Raw genomic sequence first — 27,882 nt, forward strand, 5'->3', positions numbered from 1 at the left:
TTTGGATAGGCCACTTCAGACAGGAACTGCACATTGAGTAATTCTTGCCATAGAGAATCACGTGGCTGCTGGAAAGCAGAGAATTGCACAAGAGCCCATCTGCGCAGCACGGCTGGGTCGGGAGCTTGGCCAGGAGGGCCCGTGCTCCACCAGGGCTGGGGGGCCCTTGGCTTGCCAAGGAGCTGTGCCAGCAGCAGCATGCACCCACAGCTGGGATACCCCCGCTCCTTCAGCCTTGGAGGGTGTTCCTCAAAAGCCTTTCTCTGATCTTTCTTGCTGAGCTGCCAGATGTTGGAAGGCCAGGCTCCGGTTCCCTGGGTTCCCTCGGCACAGCAGGCAGCAGCAGGCACAGGGCAGGGACAGCAGCCACCTGCAGCCACACAGGGCTCTTCACCCAGCAGGTAATAATACAGCCCCGTGAGCTGAAAGAGGCCCTGCCTTCGTTCAGGGGGGCATCCAGTGTGGAATGGACACACTCCCCACCCAGGCTGACCACGGGGAGTGCCGGCAGTGCTGGTCCTGTCCCAAGCCCAGGGTGCTGTGCCTGGGAGGAGCAAGGGCTGCATCCCTGCCAGCTGCCTGTAAGGACAGCAGAGCCTGGAGATCCCGGTGAATTTTAGATGTCCCAGCCTTAAAGAAATTTCAGGTCTCAAAACCTTAGTTTGATGTATAGCTGGAACCAGCAGAGGGAGTGAAATGCAGGGACACTGTAGCGTCCATGGCAAAAGGAGCTGCCAGGCTTTGATCCAGGTGCATCTGGTTCCATGACACGTCTCAGAACCCAAAGGGAGGGTACAGGTACACCTGGGCACAGGTGACACAGATACAGGTTAAGAGAGGCAGGTGATCACTTGTAGGAGTGAGGGGTTCTCTCCTGCATCATTATCAATAGAAAAAAGAGATGTTCTTGGGTCTAACATTGTATGTTTCCAGTATGAGAAGGTACCCAGAGCAACCTCAACCTCTCAAATAATTCCTGTTCCAAGGGGCTCTCTCTGAGTATTGTCCCCATGAACAGGTTCAAATGCTTTATCTTCTGGCGGTGCTCATACAGTCCTGAGAGTGACCATATGAAGTTCTGAGGAGAAGCCTGAAATCAGCAATGCTGATATTGCTCCTTGTTCTCTTATGCCTCCAAAATGTCCTGGGCTCGGCATTATCCTAGGCACAAAGTGTGACAGACGTTCACAAACAGCTTCTTGGTGATTCCTTAGTTAATTTCTTTCTTCAAAATCTTCAAAAATAGCAATTTTGCAAATGGATTAGTTCTTCAGCATCCACTTAGGATTTTTTTTAGAGTCATCTTTAATGTGCCTTCAAAGACAGAGATAGTTTGCCCTTTTGACTGAGCATTGGCCATTTTCGTTCACCATTTGATTGGAAGAGATAGGACATGATCTTTACTAAACTCTTTAGTAACCTGTGAGCTTCCTTCCAGCTGCCTCTGAAGGAGAATTTTGAAAAGTTTTTAATCTGTGTGTTTATGCACCAGTTTCCAAAGAAACACTTCTTTGAGCAAAGTGCTAAATTGTAACAAGTTGGTAGCTTTAAATATTGCATTGAATACTGTGGAATTAGTTTAAAAAAAGTTTTTCCTCCTTGAAATGAGATTATGTTTGTGCCTGGATCAAGCAACTCTGCACCAGTCTTGAACTTGTTAAAAGATGGAAATCGGAATAACCACTGCAATATTGAAATGGTAAAACGAGAACAGAATGGCAATTGGCCAGTGTTTATGAATCAGAAAATATGATCATGAAATCATAAGAATAACCACCAAAAGGTAAATAAATTACCCAGTCTACTACTTATTTTCGTGTGCAGCTTGACACAAAAGCTGAAGCCATGAATGATTTATACCTGTTTTAACAATAATACTCATTTTCCTGAAAGATGGTCAGCACTCACGCTGCTGTGGGCACTGTGCCAGTCATTGAAAGGTTAATGTCTCAGCAGCAATACATTAAATTATGAATTATACCAGTCCAAAAATGGAAGGTTATTAGCTCGGTATGTTTAATTAGCCCGGCTCGAACTTTGCCATCTGCCAGCAGCGCCCATCACTAATGCACGACCACGTGGGATAGGAGGGGAGGGAATCAGATGCCAGAGGCAGCAAACATTGCCCTGGGCCAGCCCGGCTCACCTGGAGCTCCGCCGGGCCGGGCCGGGCCGGGCCGGGCTGCCCCAGCACCCCCGGACCTGCCCCGGCACCGGTACCTGCCCCTGCCGGTGTCCGCCCTGCCCCGCGAGCGGGCTCTGCTCGCACCTCCCGTGGGAGGACCGGGCAGGCGGGGTGGGCCCGACACGGCCCGGAGCCGCAGATGGGCCAGAGCAGAACCGCGCCGCTTTCCCGGGGAGCGTGCGGGGCCCGGTGCGGGGCCCGGTGCGGGGTGTGCGGGGCCCGGTGCGGGGCGTGCGGGGTGTGCGGGGCCCGGTGCGGGGTGTGCGGGGCCCGGTGCGGGGTGTGCGGGGCCTGGTGCGGGGTGTGCGGGGCCCGGTGCGGGGCGTGCGGGGTGTGCGGGGCCTGGTGCGGGGTGTGCGGGGCCCGGTGCGGGGCCTGGTGCGGGGTGTGCGGGGCCCGGTGCGGGGTGTGCGGGGTGTGCGGGGCCCGGTGCGGGGTGTGCGGAGCCCGGTGCGGGGCGTACGCAGTGTGCGGGGCCTGGTGCGGGGTGTGCGGGGCCCGGTGCGGGGTGTGCGGGGCGTGCGGGGTGTGCGGGGCCCGGTGCGGGGTGTGCGGAGCCCGGTGCGGGGCGTACGCAGTGTGCGGGGCCTGGTGCGGGGCGTGCGGGGCCCGGTGCGGGGTGTGCGGAGCGTGCGGGGCCCGGTGCGGGGTGTGCGGAGGGCGTGCGGAGCCCGGGGCGGGGTGTGCGGAGGGCGTGCGGAGCCCGGGGCGGGGTGTGCGGGGCCTGGTGCGGGGTGTGCGGGGTGTGCGGAGCCCGCGGAGCCCGGGGCGGGGTGTGCGGGGCCCGGTGCGGGGCGTACGCAGTGTGCGGGACCCGGTGCGGGGCGTGCGGGGCCCGGGGCGGGCCGCGGTGTGCGGGGTGTGCGGGGCGAGCGGGGCGAGCGCGGTGTGCGGGGCCCGGTGCGCGGTGTGCGGGGCCCGGTGCGCGGTGTGCGGGGTGTGCGGGGCCCGGTGCGCGGTGTGCGGGGTGTGCGGGGCCCGGTGCGCGGTGTGCGGGGTGTGCGGGGCGAGCGGGGCCCGGGGTGTGGCGTGCGGGGTGTGCGGGCCCCGGGCCAGCGCCCAGGGATGTGGGAGGCAGCAGCCTGCCGGCACTCTGTTTGCACAGCATCTCCTGCCAATAACTGCACAAGGCTACAATATTTAGCTTTTCAATAAATATTTAAATTTTGCTTCTTTGCTTATTTATTTTTTTTTTTAAAGAACAAACAGTAAATTCTGTTGAGTTTTTTATTAGTTAAGATTATGTGATGCTTTGGAAACATTAATGCACTTAGTATTGCAATAACTTGATGACTTCCTGTGACTTTGCGGGTGCTCTTGGGGAGCCCATGTGCTAAAACTTGGGTTGGAACTATGTCCTGGAAAATGTGGGGCAGGATCTGAACTTGTAAGAAGCCAAACAAAACCTGAATTTTAATTCTTATTTTTGTAGGTAGGATAACCTTGCCAAAGAGGAAAGGAATTTGGACAGACTTAACATCCAGCCTGTGCAGCTTCCATGAGCTGGACGCTAAAATGAAGAGAGAGTTTATTCATTCCCATCGCAGCACAGCCCACCAGAATTAAAGGACATTTTAACCTACAAGGGAGATTGGGTCAAAGACTTCCCAACCTGCCTACATAGAGAAGGCTGTTCAATTCCTCTGGCTACCAAGTCTCCACATTTCTGAGTTGGATGTGAAGAGTAAAGGGAGTCTGGCAGGAATCGGGAGGCGTCCAAGTCAGCGTAAGAGACAGCACCAGGTAGAGGCTTGATTCCTTTTTCTTAATATTCTTGCAGTATGCAGTATAGACATTCTTTCTTCTCCTCCCCTTGAACTTTTGTTGATTTCCTCTTCTCCACATCCGTGGAGCCTCTGTAGTTGTACTTGTGGAGCAGGTGGCATGGTTGGAATATCGGAGCGGTGTGTATTAGAGTGAAACCTACAGACAGAAATAGAAAGTAAATGGGAGATGAATTGATCAGAGGAAAGGCAGAGGATGGAGGGGATAAAGTAAAGGCAAGGAGAGAGACAAGTAATACCTTGCCTGTGTGCTATGGTAATTTATTATTTTTATATGGTGCCCGGGGTGTGCAGTATCTGTTTTACTGAACAAATAGAAGAGTTCTCAGCCCCAAACAGCCAACGTATTAATTTATTGTGTGACAGCCTGACAAAATGAGCAGCCAGGCCAGTGTGACGAGGAATAATTTAGTGCTTGTGGAGCATCAGTAACTTTACTACTGGTACCCTCACTTGTGTATGGCATCTGATGGAGGTCTCGTTTGTTTGTAAGGACTTACTGTACAAGAAAAATTTCCCTTTCAGGGGAAATCTGACATGGGGGGTGTCTTAGCGCATGGGACAGGGCTCTGTGTGGAGGAGCAAAGAGGCCGCCAGGTCAGAACCCTGGGAGGGGAGGGCTGAGGACCTGAGCCCAGGCTGGCACAGGGCGAGCAGCACAAACCCCAGAGCGGGGTGTGCAGGGACACACACAGGGCAGCCAGACGTGGGCAGAAGTGCAGGAAGGGACTGGGCAGGGAAAGCTGGAGTGTTTGCTGGGAGCAGTCTCCATCTGCAGTTTCTGGGACAGCAAGGAGATGACCTGAACCAACAGGCTGCGCTGGGGAGGCTCCAGTGCAAACCTGCCGTGACTGCGGCACCGGGGGAGCCAGAGCTGAGTTGTTTTCCAACAGTTATTGCCACTTAAATTGCAGTTTTATTCCAAAAGCAAATTCCAAAGTTTTATGTCCATAAAGGTTTAGACATAAACAAGAAAGAAGTCAGGAAAGTGGTATGTACTGTGTAAACAGTCTCGCTTTATAATTAATGCTGGAGATCAGGGAGCAGGAATGGCTGTGCATGTGTGGTCATTCAGATTTACTGTTGCTCTGATTAAAACCTAGTTGGGCAATAATTTTATGCCCAGGTAGGGGCAGGAGGAGAGCAGGATGCCCCCAAGCAACCCATAAATAGTGTGGTGAAGACAAAGCGTTTATTACTTAGCTTCACAAAGGCTCCCTAAGTGCTCTCCCAGGGTATATATACTCATACCCCAGATGCCAATTCTGCAAATTAGCATTATTTCTCAAAATCCCGTGTAAATAGAAGTCATTTAAATACTTGATTTCATGAGACAGAATCACCCATGGAAATGTCGGTCTCTTTTCCTCCCTTTAGTGGGGTGAGCAGAGATTTTCACTGCCTGGGTTTTCATTTCTCTTGGAATACTTTCACTGATGGCAGAACCTGGCAGGGTCTGGGATCCATACAGGACTCGGTCTCAGGATTCTGTCCCATCTCAGTGCCTCATGCTGGTGTAAAAGCAACTCCGGGGCAAAAACTTTACTATTTATCACTGAAATGTACTATTTTGAATCTTCTATCTAGCAGTTTAAATTACTGTGCCAAAAGTGGTTTCATTGCTAAGACACACAGGGAATTAAAGGGATTTGAGATTCTGTCAAAGTACCATTGGGATGTCCCTTTTTTGTAATTAGAGAAGCCACCAGTGAGTTTAGCTTAGGCTTTGCTGATGGGCTGTTGTTTTGTCATTGGGCATCCTGCCACAATAACTTGTTCAGATTTTAGAAACTTTCACAATTATTTTAATCCATTTTTGTATGAGATTCCATGCAAAAACAGGTACCTTAGTTAACAGAGTAATAGTAAAACAGGTTGAGAAAGACCCATAAAATCATTTTTACATAATGAAACAATTTTCCTAGATATAACATAACATATTAAAAGGTAAATATTTCATGATTTTCCAGGGGTAAAAACAAGTGTTGCATTTTAAGGATGCCTGTCTCTCCTGTTAAGGGCAGTAAAGAGACAGACTTAATGCTGAATTTTGCAGGGCACTGGACTTGAGCACCCTTTCAGTAGACAAACTGCCACTGACCAGGAGGACAGTGCAAGGAAGTGTGCTTGCTGGGAGGGAAAAAGCACTTTTCTAGCAGGTAGTTTATTTTTTAATCACAATTGTTTGTACTTGCTGGTGTTCTGAATTTTAAGAGTTGATTCCAGAGAAATAGAGAAGGGAGAAGGAAAAGGGCAGGTGAGCTTGATCATTGAGGCACCATGAGAGGACATGGTTTCATGGTGCTCTGGAAACAAACCAGGAGGAATTACACCAACATCCCCTGTCATGTGCTCTGCTCCATCAGAGTCACTTTTGTACCCATTGCACAAAATGGGAAATCGGGCAAAAGGTGGGGGGAGTGAGCTCTGAAGTGCATTTCTGGGCACTTGCAGCATATCCCGTGTCCCATCTGAGCTGGTCCTTCATTGCAGACAGTGAGTCTGTGGCAGAGCTAGGAATAGAATCCAAGCCCTTATTCCAACTCCCAGATCCTCAAGAGTATTTTTAGGAACTTAATACCATTAATTTTATACTCTTTTTGGCCAAGGATCTTAGAAACAAGATCATGCTTCCTCCTGAAATAATTTTTAAAATCCTACTTGTATGGTCTTGGACAGCTTTTTTTCAGGGATCGTGTACAGTTTAGCGCTATTTAGGAACAAATGGGCTTAAAAATTGGTCTTGGGAAGAGTTGTGCATGGGCTGTGCTTTTGTGCAGCCTTGAAGTGCCAGTAAGGACGGGAAGGAGATGGTGCACAGTCTTTGTGTTCTGCAGGGCAAACAGTACCTGTGTGTGACGGGCTTTGGCAGAGGGCACTGGGGCTCAGGCGTCTCATGTTGGCATGTTCAAACTACTGAAAAGGTGGAGAAAAAGTTCTACGCCTCCAGATTTCTACACACAGTCATATTTTTCATTGTGCTAACTCAGCAAACCCCTTTAAGCCCTGCTCCTGCATCCTATCTATTATTAATTAATTGATTTCCTATAAGCTCATTATTTAGTTTGCCTGAGTTCCTCACAGGGTGCTCAGCTGCGGACAGCAGAACAGCTCCTGTCACAAAACACCAACACATCGAAAAGGCCAGGCCAGGCAAAGGGGAGGTTGAGACTGGACTAGACATTCAGGAAGGGCTGGAAAAGCTCTCAGGCATGTAGTGGGATTCTTGGGTCTGTCCTGTCCTGTAATTGCACTCAATGTTCCTTGTAGGTTCCTTCTAGCTCAGGATATCTGTGCTTTAGCAGTCAGGAAAGATTTCTTCTCTGAAAGTGCTGTGTGGTCCTTGCACAGGGTGCCCAGGTCAGCGGCGGAGTCATCAGCCCTGGAGGGGATTTACAGGCTCTGTGGTGCAGCACCGGGGCACACGGGTTACTGGTGTCCTTGGCAGTGCTGGGGAACGTTTCCAACCCAAATGACTGCTCCTACAACAGGGTGGGAGAGCAGCTTCCCATGGTGCAGCAGATGAGCAGGCTGTGTGTCTGTGGCTGCCCCGTCGCTACTGCAGGGCTGCTTTAGGGGCTGCTCATGGGGCAGCGACCGTGGGGACAGGGAGGAGGCCTGTGTGGGAGAGTTCAGCTGCCCAGGGCAGGCGTGGCAAGAAGGGCTCTCTGTGGCGCTGCTGCGGCGGGTGCTGCCCCAGGTGTGAGAGGCTCCTGTCCTTTGCTCCATCCTCTCCTCGTTCGGTCCAGCTCGGGTGGTAAACGTGCTTATTGCAGCGCTAATGTCCTGCAAGTGGGATCCCACCTCCAGGTATATTAGAGTAATGAGTTCACACCTAACTAATGGAGACTTAATAGAGTTACTAATAGGCTGCCTTTTCCCCCCACGGTTTATGACCCCGCGGCAGGGGCTGTCAGGGGAGGGAGAGGTGAGAGGCAGCTTCAGCCCCGGCTGGGCCTCGGCCCGCGCCTGGCCCGGCAGCCTTTCCAGGGACATCGTCTCTCCACCTTTCTGCAAGGAAAAATAAACAGTTTGAGGCTCCTGTGTCTTTATTAAACATTTCCTTTAAGCTGCATACTTTGGCTCCCTGCCCAATTGCACCAAGAAAGCATCCACAGAGCAGCTCGGCCGCGGGCTGGCGGAGCAGCCCCCGCAGGGGCGAGCACCTGCGCCGCCGGCCTTGGTGTCCCGGGCCCCCGGGCCTGCCGGCGAGGCGCAGCCCCGGGCACAGGGCGCCGGCGGCGAGCAGCGGCAGCATGGTGGCCCCGGGCCAGCACGCGGCTGCGACGTGGCAGCCAGGTGGGTGGGCAGCGCCGGGCCCCGCGTGTGCCCGGGCCGGGCTGGGCCGGGCTAGGCCGGGGGCACGGGGAAGGGGGGGCGGCCCTGCGGGGTGACCGCGCCGTTCGGGCTCGCCGAGCGCTGCCCCGGCGGCGGCGGCCCCGCGGCGGGCGGGACGGACGGAGGGAGGGAGGGACGGACGGACGGACGGACGGACGGACGGACGGACGGACGGACGGACGGACGGACGGACGGACGGACGGACGGAGGGGGCGCGGCGGTGATGTCAGCGCGGCCTCCGGCCGGCGCTGCCAGGTAAACAGCCGGGAACAGCCGGCAACAGCCGGGAACCGCCGGGGCAGGCGGCGGGGCGGGCCGGGCCGGACGAGCCGCCCGTAACCCCTTCGAGCCCGGCAGCAGCGCGGGGCTCGCCCGTGTCTCCGGGGGCTCCCGGCCTGGGCAGCGCCCGGGGCGATCCCGGCCCTGGGATCCCCAGTGCCCAGGCAGGGCCAGGGGCCAGAGCCGCATGCAGCATCCCCGGCAGCCCAGCCCCACGGCTCAGGTACAGGCAGCTGCGCAGCGGCTCACAAGATCCTTAGTTTGCTGTTGCCTCATTCACCAAAAATGCGCCTTCTCTGTGACGCCTTCGGAGCAGCCCAGCAGTTAAATTAGTAACTACGATAAAAGCTGCCAGTGCTGTTTGGAGACAGGGTTTCTAAATCCCGGACAACACGTGGATGGAGCCGTCCTGGAGTTTGAGCCTTCGGTCCCCTCCGCCAGCATCCATCTCGGCAGAAAGGGTGCACAGCTCCACGCAGGCTCTGCCTGGAGTGGGACTCGGTCTGGATCTTCCTCAGGCAGGACTGGGTATTTTTTCCAGACATTGTCCAGTATACTGTGCATCATCTGTATGTCTGTCCTGTCCAGAGTGGCAGAGAGGAACTGCAAGATAGAGAGCTGAGGAAAACCCCCGAGAGCCTCTGCTGACGGCCAGGTGCCTGCTTCTCCCTGCTCGGCACTCTGCTTTCCCCCCAGAAAACAAAGCTGCCGTCATACGAGTGCCCATAAAACACGAGGCATCCTGAGTGCAGAGATTAGTGGTAATTTTACAAGGACTCAAATAACGTCGGTCTGCAGGGTGCAGCACTGCCTTGAAAGGGAACAGCAGGCATTTCCCCTGGAAGCAAGTTTCCTCTTTCGAGCAGTTTACTGCCGAGGTGCAGTGTCACATTGTGGCACGAATACACTGTCAGCCTTTGGTTTGGAAGATGAACATTTGATACCTCTTTCTGCTGCCAAAATGCACTGCCCAGACCCAACTCCCAGCATGGTTATTTTTTGAAGCATTATGTAATTGGATTGCATGGTCAGTAGTGCTTCCTTAACAAGCCTTTCAGCAAACCCTCTGCCTGCTGCAGCCAATCCTCAGCCCTTACATACACACTTACTCACGCAGGCTCAGTCTGGAGTAAACTCGCTGCTAAATACAGTTAGGAAGCAGACGAAACCAGGCTGGGAATAGATCATCTGCTTCCCCGTGCTACGTGAGCCGTGGTGTGGCCAAGCCCTGGGTGCCGCCGGTGTGAAAACGGGGTCACGCTGACTATCCCAGCTGAGGGGTCACTGCTGCCTCCTCCGCCGTGCCTCTCCCTAATGGGGGAACAAATCTGCCTTTTGGAGCACAGAGAGGCAACGGGACCCAGTGTCCTTGTCTGCTCTCACCCTGCCATGACTGCCCTGAGCCCTGGGGACCAGCCCAGGGAAACCTCTGCGAAGGTGCCCAGGGCAGCAGGGCCTTTGTACTGGGTTCTGGTGTCGGCTGAAGGGCTGGTTTGGGGCCTTTGTGCCGGGTTCTGGTGTCGGCTGAAGAGCTGGTGTGGAGCCTTTTATCCCAGGTTCTGGTGTCAGCTGAAGGGGCCTTTATCCCAGGTTCTGGTGTCAGCTGAAGGGCTGATTTGGGGACCTTTATCCCAGGTTCTGGTGTTGGCTGAAGGGCTTATTTGGGGCCTTTGTCCCAGGTTCTGGTGTCGGCTGAAGGGGCCTTTGTGCCGGGTTCTGGTGTCAGCTGAAGGGCTGATGTGTGGCCTTTATCCCAGGTTCTGGTGTCAGCTGAAGGGCCGGTTTGGCAGCCAGGGTTGGTGCAGCTCCTGGGGCTGGCTGGCTCCCGGCCGGCTCAGCCCTTGCCGTGTTTTCCAGGAGCGTCCCTCTCCTCCGGCCGCTGGCAGCCCACGGGTTATGGCTCTGCTGACTCACGGCTTCCTGTTTGTGATTGCTGACTGGTGGCAGCAATTGCAGAAGCAATAAGAGATATTAAAAAGCGTGAACTTCCACTGGGACCAGGAGATACAATTAGGGCTGTGCCAAGAAATACACTGCAGCGAGCTGCGGAGCCCTGCAGCCCCCCGTTCCCTTGCTGCAGGAAGTAGGAAAATGAACATCGCTGGCCTTTTATCATCTCTGAACCCAAATAAAAATTGCGTTTGACTTCTGAAGCTCACTCTGGCTCTTTTCCATGCTCCTCCTCAAAGGCTTTGATCCAGCCTTCTGTCTGGGTCTCCTCTACCTGCTGCTGCTGCTGAGATGTAGGGATCCGTGTTCTGTGCTTTCACCTGACTGATTCTCTACGAAAAGCCTGCATGAGGCTGTGTAGAGGCTGCTTTAGAAGGCATGCACAATGTAATATTATTTCTATTCTTTTTTTATGGGAAATATCTCTGGGGAGAAGCATGAAAGTATATGGAGAAGGTGCTCTTTGATCAGTAAGGTCTAAATGTAGCATCCAAACTGCATGTCTGTTTCTTCATACTATGCTGAAATTCATCTTAAAGTGCGACTCCTGGGTGGGCATTTTCCTGTTTCTTCTTCCTTAGCTTGAGCATTTGGAAGCATTGCCATCAGTTTCGTCTCTGGCCCTGGTGGGGATTGTCCCCAAACTGATTTTGCCACCCTATTGTTACTGTATATTAGTTTTTCAATGTGTGTTTTAATTCCAGTTTTAGCCTGATTGTCAGATCTTCATTCTGGTTATTCAGCTGAGGACAGGAGGTGGAGGATGGTGTTCTGTGAACTGTGTGTCACTGGAGGACAGAACATGTGCTGAGGCTGGTCTTTGATGGATTGAAGCTACAGTAGTTTGCAGCTAAGAAAAAAACACTTCACTTTTGTACAGGTATTAAACTGACTTCTAAATTTTTTTTAACTCTGTGACAGACATAGGGCGGAGAACTGGTACAGAGAACAGACATTAGGGGAGGAAACAAATCCACCCCAAAACCTCAGTTATTTCAAAACATACCAAAAGTGGATTGACAGTGGATGAAGAGGAGGAGGAGGCAGTAGTGAACACAACACAGTTCAAGCTGGCAAGGAGCCCTTTCTTGAAGAATGTAAGTTTAACCTTTAGCATTCAAGTGTCTGGGCTTAAGTGTCATTATGAGCAATACTTTCCTCCAGCACAGCCTCTCCTGCTTGGAGGAGGGTTCTGTGCAACCTCATCCATTTTCCCCTTTCCCGTGTATAAAAAATGTGTTTCTGGTTGCATATGCTCTGCCAAGGCCCTTTGGGTGGCAGAGGCTCTGGGCACCATGCGGGTGGCCCTGGATGGGTCCAGGCAAGGGCCTGCCCAGCCAAGGGGACTGCAGAGACTGCCACAGCTCTGGACTGATGGAGGGAGTGCTTTGGGGTTTGCTGGTTGAATTTAGGCTAAAGGTTCTGTGCCCTGAACTCACAAGTGGAGCTGGCCGGGGCAGGAGTCCCCCCAGGGCACTGCCTGCAGCCAGCCTGTGCCCAGGCCTCGGGCTGCCCAGCCCGGGCACAGCACACCAGGTACCTGGGCTTGTTGTGGCCACAGGAGGAAAAGGGATCTGCTGGAAAATCCGAGGCTCTGCTTGCTTTGGGGAGAACCAAGCTAAAACAAGGAGCGGGAAGGGATGGACCTGGTGTTGCCGTTGTCGTCATCACCCCCTCCAGTGCCACCTTTACCTTTTGATGGAGACATGGAGAAAAAAATTAGAGAGACAGCGGCAGATGAACATCAGACCTGGCTGTGGACAGGCTGCATGTGTCCCCTCCCCACCCCCTCAAAATCGTCTCCAGCTGTAAAACACTTCAGGGCTGACAGAAACCACAGGCAGCCCAGCCATAACCCAATCTGCAAAGCTGCATTCCAACAAAAGCGCAGCGTGGACCTAAAAGAAACACTGTCCAGGATTGCCGTGGCAGGATGGGCGCTGGGCTGGGAGGGCTCCCCCGAGGCCGGGCGCTGGGGAGGGGGCACAGCGAGGCCCCCAGCCCCGCTGGCTCAGCAGGGCCCTCCCGGGGCACAAATGGAAGCATTGTTGGCCGGGGATGGCTGCGGGGGACGCGGCGCTGCGGTCACAGCCCGGGCCCCAATTTCAATATGCGCCGCTCACGTGCCGCAAATGTCAGATGTGCTTATGTTAAATACAGGTAATATCGTGGCGTGCGGCTGGGAGCGTGATTCCTGCAGATATCTTGTCTGATGAATTTTGCATGTCATGTTTGTGATTTTTCTGAGCAAAGAAGTACAGGTTTTAGAGGAATAAGAGCAGATATTTACAAAGAGATAACGATGAACTGTTTGATTAAGTGCGGCAAAGATGCTATGTCAGATCCGATTTCTCACTGCTTACAACACAGGGGTGGAGGACGTGGTTACTATATAGTAAGTGCAGCTGGTGCTGGTGCTTAACTTGGTGAATAATTCAATGCAGACTTTCCTGCAAATCTCCAGCTTAATTCTGAAATAAGTCGGAGGGAAAGGAGGCTGACGGACTATTTGCGAGGAGCATTGGGTACCTGGCTGGCACAGAGATGAGAGGGTTGCATTGCTGCCACTGCTCCTGGCCCCAGCGGGGGGGGTGAGCACAGGAACTGCCAGCCCTGGGCCGGGGTCCCTGTGCAGCCACTGCACCTGACAGACCCAGACCAGCCCCCAGACAAGCCAAGGTGTCTTGGTCTCCCTGCTGACAGACTCTGAATTCCGTGGAAACCACCCTGTAGTCCAGAATTCTTCTCAATGCTGAAAACATGGGGTTTTTTCCCTAATTCTGGGAAAACTTTAATTTTATTCTGTAACTTATTTTCCTCTTTTATCCCTTTAAGATGGTTCCCAAACATTTATTGTGGGATTTTTCATTTAAAATAGTTTTCTAGGGAAATTACTGTGACAGTGATTTAATTGTTTAATTAAAATCTGACATTGATGACAACATAAATACAATAGGCACGAGGTGATACAGGCATTAAATAAGTGCAATTGTGGAATACATCCATAGAGTACTCTGAGCGCATGGAGCCGCTCACAAAGAAATGATGTTCAATATTTATCAGGTTAGTGACTTCTAATTAAATGCCAAGACTTTTTTCTTCATTTCTCTCAAAAAGCCAAGAAACATATAGATGTATTCCAAGTGTTTATTTCCATGGCAAACACATCCACTCGTGTTACGGCCTGCAAAACAAGCAAATGCACGTTACAAACCTGCTGTCTGACTGAGGGGTATTTACTCAGCCTGCCTGCAGCAGCCTTGGCAGGTTTGGGGACAGCTGGAATAGCCCACAGAGGTCCTGTCACTCCCACTGCCTAGAGCACGATGTGTTTTAATAATCAGGTGAAGCCCCAGAAATAGATTGGAGACAAAAGAATAAATGTTCCTTTGAACATCCCCCTCAGCCCAAACCTCCCCAAATCCTACAGCATTTTTTCTAGAGGAATAGTCTCTCCCCTCCAGCACCCCATGTCTCAGGAATAAGGGCAGCAGCCCCCCCGCCAGTAACTGAGGCAAACATGACTCCAGAAGAAATCCCTGCTATCTGGCTGAAATTGCTCAGCAGTGTGGCTCTCCAGCCGTGCTGCATTTTTGCATCTCAACAATGACTGTGCTGCTGCTGGAATATCCCTTTCCATGCTTCTTGCTGGGCGTCTCTAAATGGTATCAGCTCGCCTCTGCAGCTCAGCAAGCCCCGTGCAATCCATCGCTGCCGACTGCCCGCCCTTTCCCCTTCCAAACCCAGAACAAACACATCTGCCCCAGCTCGATTCCCCTCAACCTTCCCCCCTTCTCCTGCTCAACTCCTCACAAGCAAACTTTCCAAAGGAAAAGCTAGCTTACCTGGCCAGTGCTTTGGGCATAGAGTCATACAAACTGATCAAGGCAGACATCCTAACTCCAGCACAGGGATTTGATTGCAAATTTCCATTGCAAAGGAGCAGAGGGAACTGGAAATCTGACAAATGCCTTCAAATTGACCTGTGTTTCCACAATGCACGCAGTGTTTAAAATGAATGGCAGACTTTATCATTTGGAGCTCCTTCAAGGACTCTGGCCTTCCATGCTTTGTTCTGATTCTTCAGACACATTTCCAAGAAGCACACAGCTATGGAAGTGGATGATATTATGGAGACTTTTTCTAAGCTGAATCTCCCCCCTCCCAACAATAATTTTTAAAGCTTGAATTTTAAAAGATAGCCTGGAACTTTTTTTTAGCTCTCCGCATACATCAGCCCCTTGTGCCCCGTGAGCCTCCAGCACCGCAGAGCCTTGGCCCAGTCCCCCCGTGCTGGGTGGCGAGCAGTGGGATATGCTCAGGGATCCCTACAAATTCAGCTGAGTCCCGAGTTTCACCACAGACCTATGCAAATCTGGCCCACCCCTGCCTCCTGAGCCCCTGGCAGCCAGGTCATGTCTCCAGGGGAAGACCTGATCTCGCTGCAGAGTCCAGGGAACCAGAGCTGCTCGCCCCCATTTTACATGTTAAAGATAACAGCTATTCTTGCTGAGAGTCCTGTCCAAAAAGCCATATTCACTGCCTTGGAAAAACATTTTGCTTCAAAGTTGTTCCTCTCAATTTGTATACATTTCTGCAAATAATAACTTCCCTTGAAAGCGCCGCTATTCGTTCCGTCTGTTCAAAATAACATAGAAATGAAATGATACAAATCTTTGCGCAAATACATCAGATATGCCATGAGACAAAAAAACGGGTTAATCTAATAATTCAGCTGTGTCTTTAGCAAGTTTCCTATGGGAAAAATCAGTCTTATTTTCCCTGCAGATCTGATACTAAGAGCTTCTTTCCGCTAAGCACATTAAAAGCTATTTGAACCCAAAATCCCATCTATGCGTATGCAGAGATACACATATAGAAACAAGAGGCACCCACACAATTGCAGATGAGGCTGTATCAAAATTTCTAATTAAAGTAAGGGAAGCCCCTTTTTATATTTTAGCAACCAGGATTGTCTTTTTGTCTAGAACAAAGAAATCTTATGGAAAGTAAATTTTTTAGAGGAGACACACGTGCACATACATGTAATCATACCTAACGATTTCTGTACGAATTATCCCTTAATTCCTTGGCTGTGTTTCGGTGTTTGCGTAGTGGTTTATCCGCTGGTCCTGCAGCCGTCATTTGTTCCTTCCCTTCTTTTCACACACAGCCTCCCCTCATCACCTCTTTTTGCAACCTGGAAAACTGGGAACTCTCTGTTTCCCCAGCCTCCAGACGTCCGCGTCCAGGACGAGGGGCAAACCTCTGCCCTCCGCTCATCTGCTGTTTCCCTTCCCAGCCTGAGCTGCCGCCTTGCCAGGAGGGGAGGGAAGGATGTCCTAGGACTTGACCCCGGGGCAGAGCCTGCTCGGGCTGGAGCAGCTCCCAGGAGGGTGGGGGGCCGCGGGGCGCACGCCCCTCTCCCCGCTTAACCCCTGCGCTCCTCCGGCCCGGCACCCGCTGCCCCGCTCGCTGCCGGGCGCTCGGGCTGCTCCGGGAGCGCGGCGGAGAAGAAAGACGGAGGGGCTGGGGCAGGAGCGCTGCGCGCAGCGCGGCCGGAGCAGCAGCGGGATCTCGAGCGGGGGATGTTTGGTTTGTGTTAACTACCCAGACAGATGCACTTCGGCATGTTTGCCTTTATGGGATCCATATGTTGTCATGGGAAATTAGAGGACAGCGGCACACAGCTCGAATTCCCGATGCGAGCGCAGAGACAACATCCGTGGCTCCAGCCCGCGCTCGCACACGTCCCTGTGGAGGTGCCTATTTCTGGAGCATCCACAGGCACTCCTTTGCTCCCCAACTTCCCCGCACATTTCCTCTTGCTTTGCTCTGCAAAAAGTGTGGCCACAGGCAACACCCGCAGCCTGGGCCACCAGATCCACCGCCTCAGGGGAAAAGAGGCACTTTTCTAAGTTATCCCAAGTGCTAAAGACAAGGGTTACTTTACTCTCACCTCAACTTCTTCCTCAACCCACGTTTGGTTCACGTTCAGCAAGAACAGCTACAAATTACATGCACTTTCCCAGGCAGCGTACCAAGCAGCCCCAAAAAATTCTGATTCAACCAGGGCTCCGTGCTTTGGGGCTTGGTTGGTTTTTGTTTGGGTTTTTTTCTTTTCTTTTTCTTTCTTTTTTTTTTTTTTCTTGGGGTTGTGTGGGTTTTTTTTGTTTTTTTTTTTTGGGGGGGGTTTCTTGGGGGGGGGTTGGTTTTGTTTTGGTGGGGTTTTTTGGGGAGATGTTTTATTTTTTTGTTTGGTTTATTTTTTTCGAAAGATAAAACTATTAACAATTATTCTTTCATAAAACCAGACGTATCAAGCAGGGAGTGACAGATTTTTAAGGGCAGCTTTTAAACGCAAACTGGTCCCCCTCTGGAGTCAATCGGAGCACCAAGACACACACAGCACGCCTGGGTCACTGGGCACACCAGGGCTGCAGGTACAACACCCCCAGAACCGTGGCACCTACCGAACCCTGAGTCCCAAAACCTGCGACTTTCTCCCAAGCGCCAGACACCTCCAGCAATGCATCAACAGCACAGGCAAATTCCTGATCACCCGTCCTCTTCCTTCACCCCCATCCCACTTAAAGGGACTTGTCAAAATTCCAAATGGCAACCCCCACGTTAAGAAACAGGGAAAGCTCAAGACATTTGATTATAATAGGTACTAACAAACATGCAGTTTATTACCTTGCAGTATAAAATACATCTACATTAAGGTTCTCCCAAATGGAAAAACTGACCGCAACTGCATTCCTCGTTCAGAGCTATGAAACAAACCGTGAAGATAATTATTTGAGTTATTATGAAATTAAAAAAAAAAAAAGAAAAAAAAGGTTAAAAAAAAAGCAAGAAAGAAAAGCAAGAAAGAACAAAGAGCTTCTTTAGATTTTCAGGACATTATTTAATTTAGATGCATTTCTGCTAATAATAGAAATAGCCTCTTACAGAAACATGAAAAAAACCATATTCCTGATGCCTGGATAGAGGTTCTTTACTGGTTCACCTCTTTCTAAAATTCAAATCCCACATTCCCAGCGATCATCTACATTTCTCGCTAGGGCTGGAATGGGGAGGGACAAGCTCCTGGAAATAAAAATTTTAAATAATAATCAGACATGGACCCGAGCAGAAAGTGAAAAACGTTACCGTTAGGCTAGAGAAATATTTATTTAATCAAAGCAGAGGTTCTGGTGGGACTGGAGGAATGTTGTATCCTCTCCTAAAAAAAAAAAAAAAAAAAAAAAAAAAAAAGAAAAAGAAAAAAGGGGGAAAAAAGAGGAGGGGGGTGGGGGGAAGAAAAGAGAAAGCAAGAAAGAAAAAAGGCAGAGGCACAGCCGCCTCCTGGAGTTCCCCATTGTCCGGGGCCATAGAGAGCCCCAGAATGGCATTAAACTCACAAAAGGCACATTGTGCGGGGGACAAAAAAAGCCCCTTCTTCTACAATAACTTTTAGCTTCTTATTTTTAGAAAATGACAAAGCTGTTGCCAGCGATGGCTGGTGAAACCTGTAGCCCGGCTCCCAGCGCGGCTGGCCGCGGCCGCATTGATGCGCCGGCCCGCTCGGAGCGGCGGCCGCCAAGTTTGAACGGGGCCGGGATGCTGCGGGGATGCTGCGGGCGGCGGCGGCGGGGCCGGCGCGCAAAGTTGGGATCGCTGCCGGACGCAACTTTCCCGGCGGCTCCCGGGGAAACTTCGGCGGCGGCGGGGGTCGGCCCGCCCCGGCTGTGCCCTGCGCGGGGCGGCGCGGCCCCGCCCGGGGCGCGGGGGCAGGTGGGCCCGCGGAGGTCCCGGCAGCCGGAGCGGAGCGGCGCGGAGCCGCCGGCCGGCCCCGCGCCCCCTGCCCCGGGCGGCACGGCACGGCACGGCACGGCGCGGGCAGGGCGCTGCGCGGGGCAGCGCGGCGGGGCGCGGAGCGGGGCCGGGCCGGGCCCCCCCGCCGCGGGCTGGGGGCCGGCCGCTTGCCCCAAGTTTCGGTGCGGCGCCGCCGCCGCCGCGCTCCCCCCGCCCGCTCCTGCGCGCTCGCTCCCTCCCCCGCCGCCTGGGCTGAATCTTATTGATCCAGAAGGTGGCTAATTAGCCCTTCCCGTCGTGCCTGGGTAATGAGGCACATGCGCACTGCACTAATCAGCCATTTTTTGCAGGAAACTAATTAGCAGAATAAAGATCCAAAGAGTTTTTTTTCTTCCCAATCATCAGATCTGAGTCCGGGCGCTTCCTGCTCCGGCGACCGCCAGCCCCGCCGCCCGCTCCGCGCCCGCCGCCCGCTCCGCTCCGCGCCCGCCGCTCCGCCCCGACCCGCCGCCGCCGCTGCTGCTGCCGCCGCCCGCGGCCCCCTCTCTCCGGGGGGCTGCAAACTCCCCGACAACGATGCTGCTGCTGGGCAGCGGCGGCGGCGGCGGCGGCTCCCGCTCGGCTCCGGCTGCTGCCCCCGGCTCCCGCTGCTGCTGCCCCGGGCCCCTCCGCGGAGCCCCGCGCTCCTGCCGCCGCAGCCGCCGCAGCCTGCATGGGATCTGTAGCCCCCGCGCCGCCGCCCGGGATTAAAAGCGCCGCCGCCGCCGGAGCAGCGACCGCGTAAGTGGCAACTTTTCTGCCCTGTCCCCCGCTCGGGCTCCTCCTGCTCGGGGCGCCCGGGCTGCTTTGCATGGGGCTGGTCCGGCCCCCCCTCCCGTCCGCTCCCACCCACCGCCCCGGATCCCCCAGCAAACTTTGTGCCGCTCGCCGTCCCGGAGCCCCGCCGCCGCCGCCGGGGACGCGCAGGTGCCGGCGCCGCGGGGGCCGCTACGCGCCCGCGGACCCCCCCGCCCCGCCCGCCGGCCATGGCCGCGGGGCGCGCAGCGAGCGCGGCGCCCGCCCGGCCGCTTTGTGCGCCGCGGGGCCGGCGGCGGGGGCCCGGCCTCGCGCGGAGCCCGCGCCCCCCGGGACCCCGCCGGGCCGCGACCGCTCCGCGCCGGGGACGCGCCGGAAAACAAAGGGGCGAAGAAAGTGCCGAAAACTGCCCCGGCGGCGGCGGGCCCGGCCCCGGGGAGCCCCGCGCCCCGCGGCCCGCACGGCCTGGCCGCGCACAGCCGCGGCGATTCTTGTTCCCGGCGGGCGGCTCGGTGCGGGAGCGCGGCGGGGGCGGGCGGCACCGCAGGCCGAGCCCGCTCGGGGCCGGGGTTAATGACTCGGGGCTGCATCGCCCGGCGCTTGTCGCGCTACGTGAAACGCGGGTCGCTGTCGGTCCCCGCCGGGACCCGCCGCGCTCGGGTTCCCGCTGCCGCTCGCACCCTCCGAGGGGAGCGTGTGTGTGTGTATGTATTGCCCTGGCTGTGCAAGGCGTGCGTGGGTGCCACGCACACGCGGGATTCGGACTGTGAATTATTTATAATTTGTGTTGCGTTTGTGTCTTTGTCCTCTTTTTTTTTTTTTTAATTATTCAGTTCCTCTCGCCCTTCCCCCCCCCCCCCCCCCCCACCCCCGCCCCCTCTTTTTAAAACAAACAAACAAAAATTGATTCCGAGCAAGGTCTGTTTCTTTCTCCCGCTGTGCTTGGGGCTGCTCTCGGTATGTCCTGGACTCTAACGCAACCGTGTCCCCTCTGCGCCGGCTGTCTTTCTCCTCTTCTTGCTCCTGTTTAACATGGAGCAATTTTCTGGAGACTCGGTGACTCCCTCCTTAGGGTCACATTGAGTTCGAATACAACTGAAGGTGCAGGAATCCTCCGACGGAGGAAATAGGAGAATAGAGAAAATGGGGTCAAGTTGGCTGCTTAGAGGCCAAAACTCCCATAGCTGCCTTTAAAAATATATGTATAATATTTGGCTTTCCTCGCTGTATTACGGATTGTAGCTTCCCCTTTCAGGTATTTTCCTTACAGCTTAAAGCCCTTGCTTCCTTTTGCCTCCCCCCCTTGCACCCTCCCCCTGTTAAGGGAGGGGGGGGGAGGAGGGAAAATAAAAGGAAAAGAAATGGGGGGGGAGAGAGGGGAAAAAATAAAACCCATTGAGTTTAGGCAAATAAGGTTTGGTCTCCGTATCCTATTACAAAGCACTTTGAATATGCAAGACATCACACAAGACCAGTTATTCCAGTTACGACAAACTTAAAAAGAGAAAAAAGCGAGGCATGTTTAGATTGTAATTTGTTAGAGCAAGATCCGTATTTAAAATTACATCTTTTAAATTTTTTTTTTTCTACCCTTGCTTTATATCCAGCCTTTTCTAATGTCTGGGTTGGGTTTTTGTTTTTGGGGTTTGTTTTTTTGGGGTTTTTTGCATTATTATTAAAATCTTTCCATCGAGTTTAGGAAGACCGCTGCGAGCAACACATTTTCTGTATTTTTGTTCCTGTATCTCGGAGGAGAGTTGGCAGGGATTCTGTGGTTTGCAGTTACACAATATGTTATCATGTTTTTAATCACTAAATCATTGCAGTGGTTATAGATTTACAGTCTTAGGGTATTACTGAGCGGCGCGGCGCAGCCCGTGTGTGCGGGGACATACGAGAGCATGCCGTTAACATGCTCGTGAACTTTGCTTTTAAATCATTTCCCGGCCGAGCCGCGGCAGAGTGCGGAGCCAGCGTTTTGGCATCACCCCTCCACGCACTTGAGGAAAGTTTGTGCAACCCCGGCGGCAGGGCAGGAGCTCCGATGGGCGTCGAGCGCGCCCCGTCCTGCGGCGCTGGCGGTAAGCGGCGGGTCAGGGGGTGCGAGGGGTGCCCGCTGGGCCGGGGCCACCACCTGCATGGCCGGGGGGATCGCGCCACCCCACCGGCCGCCCTCTGCTCCCGGTTCCCCCTTTATTATGTAACAGAGCCCTCGGCAGCATTAAAAATTCAGCATTACAAGCTGATTGTAATGCTCCCTCATTAGGGAGCACTGTCTGGTCCGGCACTGAGCAAAGACGGAGCGTGGCTTTTCGGCTGCCGTAGCAGCGGAGGCCGGGGAGCAGCCGGGAGGGGGGACAGGGGGTGTCCCAGGGCCCCGACAGAGGGTCACGCTGGGCTCCCCACCACCATGGAGCGCCGGCCCTGCGGCCAGGCCCAGGCCTCACCAGGCTTCTTTCCCCTGTGCGGCTGCCTGAGCTGCCTCCTGCCCGGTCCCGCTCCGCAGGCTGTCTTCCACTGGAACAAAAGCAAAGAAAAGGCACGTTAGAGGGGAGCGAAACTCTGCATCTGGCCCCAGAAGTTGCTTTGCTGTATTTGTATTTTTTTTCTCCTTGTCTTTTTTTTTTTAACGCGGTCATTTTGTGAACAGAGGGCAGAAGGAAGTTGTCTCCAGCCCCTCTCCCGCGCCGCGGTGCCGGCCGCAGCAGCTCTGGTCCTCAGCTGCAGAGCCTCCGGACCCTCCCTCCCTCCCACCCTGCTGCTGCCTTTTGTTCCCGCAGGACACAGCCAAGGTGCCGCTTGGCAGGCCAGGGCGGTGCGGGCGGCCCCGTGTGCCTGGCACCGTCGCCCGGCCCTGTCGCGGTCGCTGTCACACCGGGCCCAGCGGTGGCCGCTCTGACAAAAGCAGAGGCGTGTGTCCCTCTTTCACGTCTCTGCATTGACCCCCGCCCCGGGTGCTGTCGGTGTCGTGCCAGAGGCCAGGAGCGGCAGATTTGCTTTGGGCCTGGCCGGTGGTTGAAAGGCTTCAGCAGGAATCGCTGAATCCCAAGCTGATGGACGCACAGCTGGCTGCGTCACCCTCCCTGTTAACACCTCCTTCCGCTTTCCAAAATAACAGTAATAGCAGTAATAATAAGAAAAAATATGTTACATGGAGAAGCAGAAAAAGGACTGGTGGGCCTTTACGTCAACTTTATTCACGTGCCGTGTTTTGTTCTGCGGGGTCTCGATCCCTTGTGGGAGCATTTCCCTGCCAGCGTTGCTTTCTCATCTGCGGTGGGAGAATTTTCGGCAACCATCTTCTGTGGGTGCTGGTGCCGGCCCTGCCGGGGCTGGAGGTGTGTTTGCGCTGCAGAGATCAATTCTGGAGGGACAGGCTTGGGAGAGGCTGAGCATTTCAGAGCTCCTGCATCCCTTCATCAGAGCGTGGCCAAGGTTTGGCCTTTGTGTGGCTTTGCTTTGGGGGCCGTGCAGCCGTGGGTGCGTCCGGCTGGCAGGAGAAGTGGGCTGTGAACAAAGCTGGGTCACCACGGGTCCCTCTGGCCCAGCACGTGCCGGACCCCTGTGCTGCTTGCAGGCTCCTGCGACTGACGGCTGTGGGGGCTTCAGCCTGGGAGAGGCCCCCGGGGCCACGGCAGGTGCCTGTGGGGGCTGTCCCCGCTGTGCTGCTCCTGTTCCTTAAGGGTGGGTCATTCCCCATAGCCGACTGGGAGCCCTGGAGGAGGCTGTCCGCCCCTGGGGAGGTGCAGGGGGAGACTAGAGAGAGGAGCTCCTCTCTGGGGAGCAGGGCTGCCCTTCTCTCCTCCCTCCCTGCTCGACAGCCAAAATTCAGGGTGGGTGTCCAGCGCATGGCGGCAGTGATGGGGCTGTCGAGGGCTGTCGTGGCAGGAGAGTGGGAATCAAAACATCTGTGCACAGGCCTGGGCGCTGCAGCCTCTAATGGTTTTGACGGAGCTGTTGTGGTCTGTTGTCTGGAAAATCTGCATTCTGCGCCGTGCCCGAGGGGGCCGCGGCACCGCAGACCGTGGCGGTACCTAAATATAACCGCCTCGCGCCGAGGGGTGAGGTGAGGGCAGCGGGAGCAGGCCGCCCGCTCGCCTTCTGCTTTGTCTCTGATCTACGATTCAGGCATTCTTTTTTGCTCCCGAGCTTGGGTTTGTGTGTAGGCAGGGATTGGAGAAATAGATAAATTCCAGCTAGTTTAAAAAAAAAAAAAAAAACAAGAAAACCAAAACAGGGTGGATGAGTGGGGCTTCCCTCGCTGCCAGCAGTGGTCCTGCTGCTGGGCTGGAGATCCCACCAGCCCTGGCCACCCCTGCCGTCCTCGTTCCCCTTGGAGATGCTACCTACGGGTCTTGCTGAGGTCTCGCTGTGCCGGCAAGAAGCCAGAGCTTCCAGCGCTTCCTTGTTGGCTGTGCCGGACAGACGTGTCCATCTGTCGGTGTGGGAGGTGGGTGCTCGTCGCCGCAGCAACGCTGGCTGTGTGCGGGGCTGTGAGTGCCAGGTGTGGATCGTGCGTGTGCCAGAGGTGGCTGTGAGCACAGTCCTACTTCGATCCCACACAAAATTACTTTTTGGTTGGGGATGTCAGGAAGGGAGCTCAACGCAGGCCGCAGCTGGTGGTGGCTGCCACCGTGTTCCAGGCACTGCTGAGGTGCAGGGACAGTGGGAGGATAGCGGGTGCTGCTGGCAGGCTGCGGCCCCCCGGCTTTGCCCTCGAGTTTGCTGCTGGGAGAGACGCTTGGCTGTTGATTGTAATTTCATTATGTCACAAGTGCCAAACATGCATCTCGCTATGCAAAGGCAAAGAGGACCAGCAGTATTTTTCTTTTTTCCCCCCTGGAAAACAAACATTTCACAGTGTTCTGAATTTACTGTTGAACATGAGGATGCTGGCCTTGTGGTAGCCAGGCTTTCAGGTGTTAAATCTGGTGAGGGCCGAGCTGTGCAGGTTCCTTGGCTTGGCAGTAATGCTAGAGCAGACAATGTGCTTGGCAGCTCTGGTAAAAGGTTTTCTCCTGTCCTCCACCCGCCATGGTGTCTAGGAAAGTGGAGACTGCAGGGCCTGTAACATGTTAGCTCTTAGAGTTTATTTACGTGGCCCAACTGTGCCTGCTGAAGCATTGGGTCCCTGCCCAGGAAAGATGGGAGCTATTCCCAAACCCTCAGGTCCCTGTGTTCTGCCTTGGGCTCACCCTGGGCTTCCAGCTGCGCTTTCCTGGCTGGTGGCAGCCTGGCTCTGAAATGGCTGGTTGGGTTGGTTGGGTGGCAGGGGGTTTAGCCCTCCTTCCGCGCTGCCTTGTGCAAACAGAGCGGCGCTCGATGCGGGCTCGGCGCACAAACAACATGGCTGATGGTGACATGGCGATGGCGTGCTTGATCCTGCTGGGCTTCCTGAGTGACTGTGACGTCTGGGCTCAGAGGGTTTGGGTCTTCTTGTTATGGTGGAGTTGAGTGAGGAAGGGGGAGGTGAAGAGGCACAGCTGGCTGACTGCCATCAGGTGCAGGTCGTTTGGGCTCACGAGCGTGGTCAGGTGCATGCTGTTTGAGATGATGCAGAATCTGGGGCTTCCTGCCCAAGGTGTGTTTGCTGAGGTACCATGTGGTGAAAAAACATGTCGGCAGGCCTGAAGGTTGGTTCAGGAGACAGAGCAAGGGAAGTGCTCGGAGATACTCGGTATATGAGAGCTGCAGTCTGCAAACCAGCCCTGCTCCTGCAGTGTGAAGGTATTCTGGATTCAGGCTGTGCACAGCAGCTTGTGCATTTCCGCTGTACCTCTGGTGTTGCAGAGGCTGGCGCCCAGCCCCTTGGACACCTGGAAAGCAGAGCAGGGACTCTGCCGTGCTGGGGTGCAGGAGGCTCCCGCACGATGGCTGCGGAGGCGATGCTGCCAGGCTGTGGTTCCCGGGCTGTGCCGTGTTGGACAGGGCTGGGTGTCAGTGCCGGCGCAGGAGCTGCTCTCGGGTGAGCTGTGGCAGTGTGCTCCTGGCTGCTGGAGTGGTGCTGCTGGGCGGTCTTGGCTCCTGGTGCGTGTCCCCGGATGGGGCTGAGGCTGCTTTGTGCCGTGCCGTGTGGGTGAGCTGAGGCTGGGGAGCGCAGGGCAGCCGGCCACCACGTCCCCGTGTCCTTGCACGGTTCCCACCGCAGCCCCTGACTGTGCCAGACAGAACTGTAGATGTCAGGCTTTGCACAGAAAGGAGAGCGGGGAGGGAGGGCGAGGAGGAGGCACAGGCGCGCAGCAGCAGGGCTGTGAGGTTCAAATTAACCTTGTGCTTTGTTGGTGTCGGAGTGAGGCACCCCGGCCGCCAGCACGGTGCGGGCCCATGTCACTCACGCCGGGCTGCGTGCAGCGGCAGGGCCGGTGGCAGGGTCAATAGCAGGGCCAGCAGCAGCGCCAGCAGCAGGGCGTCCCTCCTGGTGCTGCTGGGCTGGGGCACTGCAGGTGCCCAGGGCAGTGTTGGGCCCAGGCACTGGAGATGAAGGCGCCCAGTGGGACCCAGGGGCTGGCAGGGCTCACCGTGTCCCTAGGGTGCTGCAGTCAGTGCCTTTGCATCTGATTTTGAGAGTGGGTGCTCTGGCCGTTCTTCTGGAAGCTGGGTCTGCAGCACCCAGACATGTGCTCCTACACAGCTGCTTCAGATGTCAAAGCCTAAATTTCTCCTCTTTAATTTTCTCCTGTTAATTTTGTCTCTTTTAGTCTTACATACTTCCTTCCCCAGTTCCTTTCTTCTTGGTGTTTTTCATCTTCCATAGAGACAGTTAAAAGCAGCTTAACACCGTGAGCTTGTTTGGAAGTCAAAAGATCTGTTTCAGCTGTGACACTGACTTTGGGCAAGACACCAAGTGTTTGCCTCAGCTGGAGGATGAAATGGGATGATGCATAGTTCACATGCAGGGACTGTAAGTGGAGGTTAATTGTGAAAAATCACAACATGTTTTAAATCCCCAGAGCATTGTTGCATCCTTAAATTTTAAATGGGAGTACCTGCTGTTCTGGGGGTAGCTGTGGAGCAGAGGGATTGTCCAGAGCACCTCAGCACCCGCCAGCAGGGCGTCGTGCTGGAGACCTGTGCTGTGGTACTGGAGAAATGGAGCTGGTTGGTCCTTGTTTTGAAACACCTTCTCATCCCTCCTGGTGTTGCTGCTTTTTGGGGCACAGAGCACTGGGCTGGAGGGCTGGTCGTGTTGGCTAGGGTTTGTAATTCTAGAGAGTCCAAGTAGAGGCAGCTGTGAAGGTGCAGGCAGGTGTACGTTCTGAGCTCCTGTGGGCACGGTGCTGGGCCCGCAGCACAGCTGGAGGAGGCAGCACTGGGTTGGTGTGTTACTGGTCAAGCAGTGGGGATGGTGGGCAAGAGGCACACGGTGCCCCACAGCAGTGCTGCAGGAGGGCCGGCAGGGTGGGTTTGTGGCAGTCCCTCATGGCTGGCAGAGGGCAGAGCAGGTGGTGAGCTGGGCATTGCTGCCGGCCTGTGCCCTTTGCTGCCCACGGAGCCTGTCCTGAGCTGTGTGCTGCGGTGGGATGCCAGCCCTGGGGAGGGTGGTCAGCGCCACGTGCCCCTCTGCTATTTCACAGAGCAGTTACTTGGTGAATAGCAGTGCCTGTCTGAAGGAGCTGCCACAGATTTTTTTATTTCCTTGCTTGCTTTATTTTAACCAGCCTCTCCATTGTTTCCTCTTTATTTTGGGTGACGTGGAAGTCCCGGAGGTTTGCATGAGATGCTGGAAATCACCCAGGTGGTGGGTCTGGTGCCAGCGCAGCCCTGCGTGAAAAGCTGCCCTCATGGCAGGCTTGCAGCAGTTTCACCTGGAACTACAGATGTGTGAACAACGGAGCCAAGCTCTGGGAGTGCCTGGGGGATTGCTTGGAGCCCATGCAGGAGCAGGAGGAGGGTTGAGCTCTGTCCTGCACAGCAGCAGCTGGGGTCAGCCTCACAGGAGGAGCAGTATGACTGATTGCTCTTCTCTTGAAACCTCCCAGCTGTGCCTGTGCCTGCAGACCTACTTGCCAGAAGCCCCCTCCATGGTCCTCCTTAGCAGTGTAACTGGAAGTGTCCAACCAGCCACCTCTCTAGCTGTGTTCCTCCTCTAAGCATCCTTTTGTGTCTCTGGGATGATGGGATGCTCTCTTGGGACTGGAGGTTTCCTTCCTTGAGTCCAAGTAGCCACTGGCTGTGTGGATGTCTGCTTACTTTAGGCAGGAACTGGATGTCAGGATTCTGGTTTTTATACCCCCAGCAATCTTTTTCTCAGGCCCTTCTTGCTTCTGGGTATGAAGCCCGTGAAGTAGCAATGGTCAGTGAGATGTGTTTGGTGAGATTCCTCGAGAAGCACTGGCTGTCCTCTGGAGAGCTGAAGTTCTATACAGCTGGAGAAATTACTGGGGAGGTGTCGGGCACAGACATGGGTATTTTACTGCTGGTGGTGCTCAGTGAGTCTTCTGCATTTTAAAATGAAAAAAAAACGTGGAGAAACCAAAAAAGCTCTAGCTGCCATTGAAGCATAGCCTGCCAGGAGGTGGAGGGGAGGAGTATTTTGGTCACAGTTTTCCCCTGTGCACATTTTTGGGATATTAAAAGCTGTGTCTATGTCTTGTTGCTGGACTGTGGAGTAGGACTGGGTGATTTCTCAGCTGCTGCTTGAATTTACTTGTGTTAAGACTCAGCTATCTCCATTAATGGCATTACCTGGTTGTTGAACAGTCCCAAGTGATGCCCTTGGCTGCCCGTGGCCAGCACAGAGGGGAGGGGGAG

The 27,882-nt window shown here is 54.6% G+C and overlaps 2 protein-coding genes and 1 long non-coding RNA gene across 3 annotated transcripts in view; 1 reads left to right on the forward strand and 2 right to left on the reverse strand.

Moving 5' to 3' along the window:
• Positions 1–774: 774 nt before the first annotated feature.
• Positions 775–8,775, reverse strand: LOC131563356 (proteoglycan 4-like). The gene is made up of 6 exons (XM_058813361.1): positions 8,493–8,775; positions 8,048–8,319; positions 7,857–7,980; positions 3,964–4,108; positions 2,147–3,278; positions 775–804 (listed from the first exon to the last, which is right to left on the reverse strand). The coding sequence occupies exons 1-6, from the start codon at positions 8,773–8,775 to the stop codon at positions 775–777; spliced, it is 1,986 nt and encodes a 661-aa protein (XP_058669344.1).
• Positions 8,776–13,478: 4,703 nt separating this feature from the next.
• Positions 13,479–15,831, reverse strand: LOC131563698 (uncharacterized). The gene is made up of 3 exons (XR_009275315.1): positions 15,592–15,831; positions 14,382–14,646; positions 13,479–13,720 (listed from the first exon to the last, which is right to left on the reverse strand). It is a non-coding gene; the product is annotated as an uncharacterized LOC131563698 (long non-coding RNA).
• A 3,202-nt stretch (positions 15,832–19,033) lies between these two features.
• Positions 19,034–27,882, forward strand: part of ZFHX3 (zinc finger homeobox 3) — a 121,893-nt gene continuing 113,044 nt past the window's right edge. Inside the window, exon 1 of the mRNA XM_058813754.1 lies at positions 19,034–19,116. The gene's annotated coding sequence lies outside the window, so the exon portion shown is untranslated. The remainder of the gene's footprint in view (positions 19,117–27,882) is intronic.

This window comes from Ammospiza caudacuta, chromosome 13 (assembly GCF_027887145.1).
Source record: "Ammospiza caudacuta isolate bAmmCau1 chromosome 13, bAmmCau1.pri, whole genome shotgun sequence".
Lineage (NCBI taxonomy): Eukaryota > Metazoa > Chordata > Aves > Passeriformes > Passerellidae > Ammospiza > Ammospiza caudacuta.